General features: G+C 45.0%; 2 protein-coding genes across 2 annotated transcripts; both read left to right on the top strand.

Moving 5' to 3' along the window:
• Positions 1-155: 155 nt before the first annotated feature.
• CCR75_007383 (uncharacterized protein) lies at positions 156-1,226 on the top strand (the record flags this gene model as incomplete). The annotated part of the gene is made up of 1 exon (XM_067965444.1): positions 156-1,226. One exon carries the CDS (start codon positions 156-158, stop codon positions 1,224-1,226), a length of 1,071 nt encoding a protein of 356 aa, XP_067815526.1.
• Positions 1,227-1,434: 208 nt separating this feature from the next.
• Positions 1,435-2,858, top strand: CCR75_007382 (uncharacterized protein; the record flags this gene model as incomplete). The annotated part of the gene is made up of 5 exons (XM_067965443.1): positions 1,435-1,464; positions 1,529-1,896; positions 1,959-2,334; positions 2,393-2,570; positions 2,634-2,858. The coding sequence occupies 5 exons, from the start codon at positions 1,435-1,437 to the stop codon at positions 2,795-2,797; spliced, it is 1,116 nt and encodes a 371-aa protein (XP_067815527.1). The 3' UTR covers positions 2,798-2,858.
• Positions 2,859-4,288: the final 1,430 nt, after the last annotated feature.

Genomic DNA, 4,288 nt, shown 5'->3' with positions numbered 1-4,288 from the left:
ATCAATTTACTAAAAAATTAAAAAAGTTTCCTAAATAATTTATAGATTTTGGTCGCTTCCATCGATGGTCATGTCATCCTCGTGGAGCTCCATGTTGCTAAAGCTCATTTTAAAATTCTTCACCTCCTTCTCAAGCACAACATCAATACTTTACCATGGCTTCCGCTGCTTCTGACTCGAAGTCCTCTCGCATGACCTACCGCTTTCTCGGCAACTCGGGTCTCCTTGTCTCGAAACTCTCGCTTGGCAGCTGGATGGAGGTCAGCGACCAGTACACTCCCGAAGCTTGGTATCAACTGATGAGGCTGGCATTCGAACGCGGCGTCAACTTCTTCGACAATGCTGAAGCGTACGGCGGAGGCCTTGCGGAGAGAAACATGGGCGCGGCCATTAAAAAGGGTATCGCCGATGGCGTTTGGAACCGCGAGGACCTCGTAATCACTACAAAGCTCTTCTACGGAGCTAAGCCGTTTATGACTAAAGTTGGCCCGAACGAGGAGGGTTTGAGTCGCAAACACCTCGTCGAGGGCGTAAAAGGTTCTCTGAAGCGAATGGATCTCGAGTATGTCGATGTCCTGTTTTGCCACCGATCTGACCCGCACACGCCTTTGGAAGAGACAGTCCGCGCCATGGACTTTATTATCAACCAAGGATGGGCCTTTTACTGGGGTACTAGCCAGTGGAGCGCTTCTGATATCGCCGAGGCGTGCCAGATCGCTGACCGTCTTGGCTTGATCCGCCCAGTCGTCGAGCAACCAGTGTACAGCATCATGGATCGCAACAAAGTGGACTTTGAATTCTTGGACTTGTACAAGAAGTACAAGATCGGTCTCACGACTTGGTCGCCCCTTGCCCACGGCGCTTTGACAGGCAAATACAGCTCTGGTGCGCCGGATGGCTCGCGTATGAACAACGAGCTGTACAAGAGCTTTGTTCCAGACTTTCCGGAACGTGTTGTCAAGGCAGACAAGCTGAAGCCACTAACTGAAAAGCTTGGCATTTCGATGGCAGAGCTCGCTCTTGCTTGGTGTGTCAGCAACCCGAATGTGTCGACGGTCATGATTGGCGCCAGAACGGTGGCCCAGCTGGAACAGAACTTGAAGGCTTTAGATGCTTTAGACAAACTCACTCCAGAAGTGAAGGCTGAGATCGAAGCCTTGATTCCATTCGTGCCAGAGCTTCCAAAGCCGGACTTTACTGCGACGTTTCGCAACAAGCACTTGTAGTTTAAGTTCGCCCAATTCTTCGTGCTGATACATCGAATCAGTGTCTTCAATGTATTGAATGAAAGCATTATATTCTGTACTTCTTCCTAATGACTTCATATCCTTACTTTAAACTACTGATTTATAAAATGGATAAGACAACAATAAAACGTTTCTTTTATAAAAAAATCTAGTAAGTCTTATTGTGTGCTTTTCACAAGGCCGTTAGATGAGCGTCGGAAAAGACCCACTTACTTGGGTATTGTGCGGTAGTACTTTACTGCTACATAAAATGCTCATTGCCAATGTCTGCTGTCTGTTAGAGCTTCGTTAAGCTATTTGGCCTCCAAATTTCGTGCGACTTGCACGAATTCGATGGGTTGCCAGGAAGCCACGCATGGCGGTGGAAAACGGCGGGAATCTGGCGGACGCGCTTGCTCACAAAAGCCCAGTGTTGTGGAATAATCGCATCAGTTGTGGAACGTTCGGATCGAGGTGAGGCTTTGGCAGTTGATAGTCAATGTTGCAATTTTGATGAGAGTATTCTAGTGGAGCTCCTAGTGGACGATGGTACGGAGCTTGTCAAAGCGGTGCTATGGGGAGAGGGTCTCTCTGCTCAAGTGGCACTAGGTGATCTTGTGTGCGTGAACGGAAAACTAAATACCAACAAGAACTGGGACACCGATCAAGAGTAAGCATCAATGCAGTGAATCGTTCTGTCAATCGGGTGCTTTCATGTCACCGTTTCGATAGATCTCGAGAACTCCGTATCGTACGAACTTATAAGCTTGAAGATGCAAATGAAGAGCTACTGCACTGGGCACAAGTGATGGAGTTAAAGCAAGCTTACTATTCTGCTACCAATAAAGCTCTCGATGTATCAGCTGAAAGTGGTCAAGCAATACCGTCGGTCGGAACACAGTGGGAAAAGCTTGCGACAATAGCATTTTTTAGTCTTTGCATTGATGCGAGAGCAAAGCAGCACGTTATTGATGAAAGTCCTAACGCTGTTCGAACGAAAGCCTTGCTTGAAACGCTCGAATCGATTCTGAAACAGCAAAAACAATGCTGTGCCATGGAAGCTGTTAAAATTACTTTTAAAGACTACCTTAATGACCCGAATCAAGATGTAAGTAAATACGAATTTCTGCTTAATCTTTTACACGCTAATTTTTTTACGAATTTAGCCTCAAAGCAGCAATAATGGTCCAAGTAATGGATTTAGTCGCATTCGTACTTTGCAGTATGTGTTTCGAAGATTACGCCAAGCTGGATTGTTGTTTTTAGAAGACGACGCAGTGGACCGACACATGCTACTGAGTTTTGAAGCTGTTCTGAAACCAGCGCTGCTGCAAATCCTGCGAGGTGCGGTCGAAATTTGTTTGCAGGCTAGTGCTACATCTCATTTTATCTTGCTTTGGCTTGCAGACTCTCCAAAAGGTCGTTCGATTCCAGATATTGCAGATGCACTTTTGTGCCAGGAATTATTCAAGTGTATTCCTTTGCAATGGATTGAAAGCGGTCTTGAGCGTCTTGAAGAGTCGCAATTAATAGTTCACAACAAAGCGTTTAAGTTGTTTTATGTAAAGTAGAAATGCAGAGAATGACAATAAATTTATGAGAGTATATGTCTCTGTGAACTCCAATTAGTACACTCATGTGGCAAACGTATTCTCGTCTGGCACGATACAAACACCTGCAAGTCGTATTCGCATCGCTTAGCTTGAGTGGTTGAGCCGTGTCTACTACTGACTGTAAAAGGGTGTATCGTTACATGAAATTAACACTTAAAGGTTGTTAATTAATATATTATCTAAAAGGTGGATATTACTTTAATGTTCAGAAATCTTATCCATAAAAAGTTATGAGCCATTTTATCTATTTATCCCGCAGACTAATCAGCTGTAAACGTAAACAAAGAGAGAGACAGATAAGATTTCAATTGCATGTTTAGTATTAGTTTATAATTAATTTAGCGTTTCACAGATAGAAAGAAGAGAAACTTAAATATAACATTACAGTTTTCATTTACCCTCTTTAAGCATGTTGTCTTAAGGAGAAGTCTTCCTCTGCACGTACTAGTGTACGTGAAGTGACGTAAGACACCACTCGCAACTGAAGCAGTGCGAAGTGGACTTGTACTGAAGCAGTTCAAGTCGTAGTGCCCCGTTACACCTGGTAGCACTTTGTAGTCCGTCCAAGGACCTTATTTCCTTTATCTCACATGGACATGTTAGAAGATAGTGGAAATACGCATCACATTTCGCGTGATAGCTACTCCTTTTTATGTGACATAGAAACGAGTGCGGTCGACGAATGAGTTCGACCGTAGGGAACAATGCCATCTTGGCCATGCTGTCTGGTTTGGACAGAAATGCCGTCCATTCAGCCATCGCCAAGTCATACAACATGAACTTGACGAGGCGAAGGAGAAGGTAGCCTTGCTTAATTAGCAAGGCTCTCAACAGGCGGAACTGTTGAGGTTTCAGCATGTACAGACTTCTGTACCTAAGATGACGCACACGCGTGTCCGGAAACCTTAAAGATTGACATCTCTAAGTATAGGGGAGTCGAAGAAGACTCCCTCTTAAGATGATTTGTCGAGTTGGACAATGCCATAAGGGCACGTCACATCGTCGACGAGCAAATGCAAGTCGCATTCGCTCAATGAAATTTGGCAGGTCGTGCCAAAACTAGGGCATTGGGCCTAAGTTGCGCGACTTATACGTCTTTGGGTCGCTAGAGGCTTTTAAAGCCCGGCTCAAACAGACGTTTGAACCGCCAAGGGCTGAGTTCAGAGCTCGTTCAGAGCTTCTGAAACTTAAGCAAGGCAAGCGTGATGTGCACGCATATGTTCAGCACATACGACTCTTAGCGAGTTGAATTACAAATAATCCAGTTTATGAACACACGTTAATTACGGTGTTCATGCAAGGTCTTACGATGGTCCCGTAAAGACCCACCTGTTCCGCTTGGAACTGGATACGCTTGAAGAAGCAAAATCCGTTGCGGAACAGGAGGACTTTAGCTTGAGACAGGCTCAAGCTAGTTCGTCATCGTATCGTCCTCCAAGACGACACGAG

The sequence above is a fragment of the Bremia lactucae genome, linkage group LG16, assembly GCF_004359215.1.
Source record: "Bremia lactucae strain SF5 linkage group LG16, whole genome shotgun sequence".
NCBI classification, from domain to species: domain Eukaryota; phylum Oomycota; class Peronosporomycetes; order Peronosporales; family Peronosporaceae; genus Bremia; species Bremia lactucae.
The sequence above is the reverse complement of the archived record's forward strand: the minus strand, read 5'-3'. Positions and strand labels throughout refer to the sequence as shown.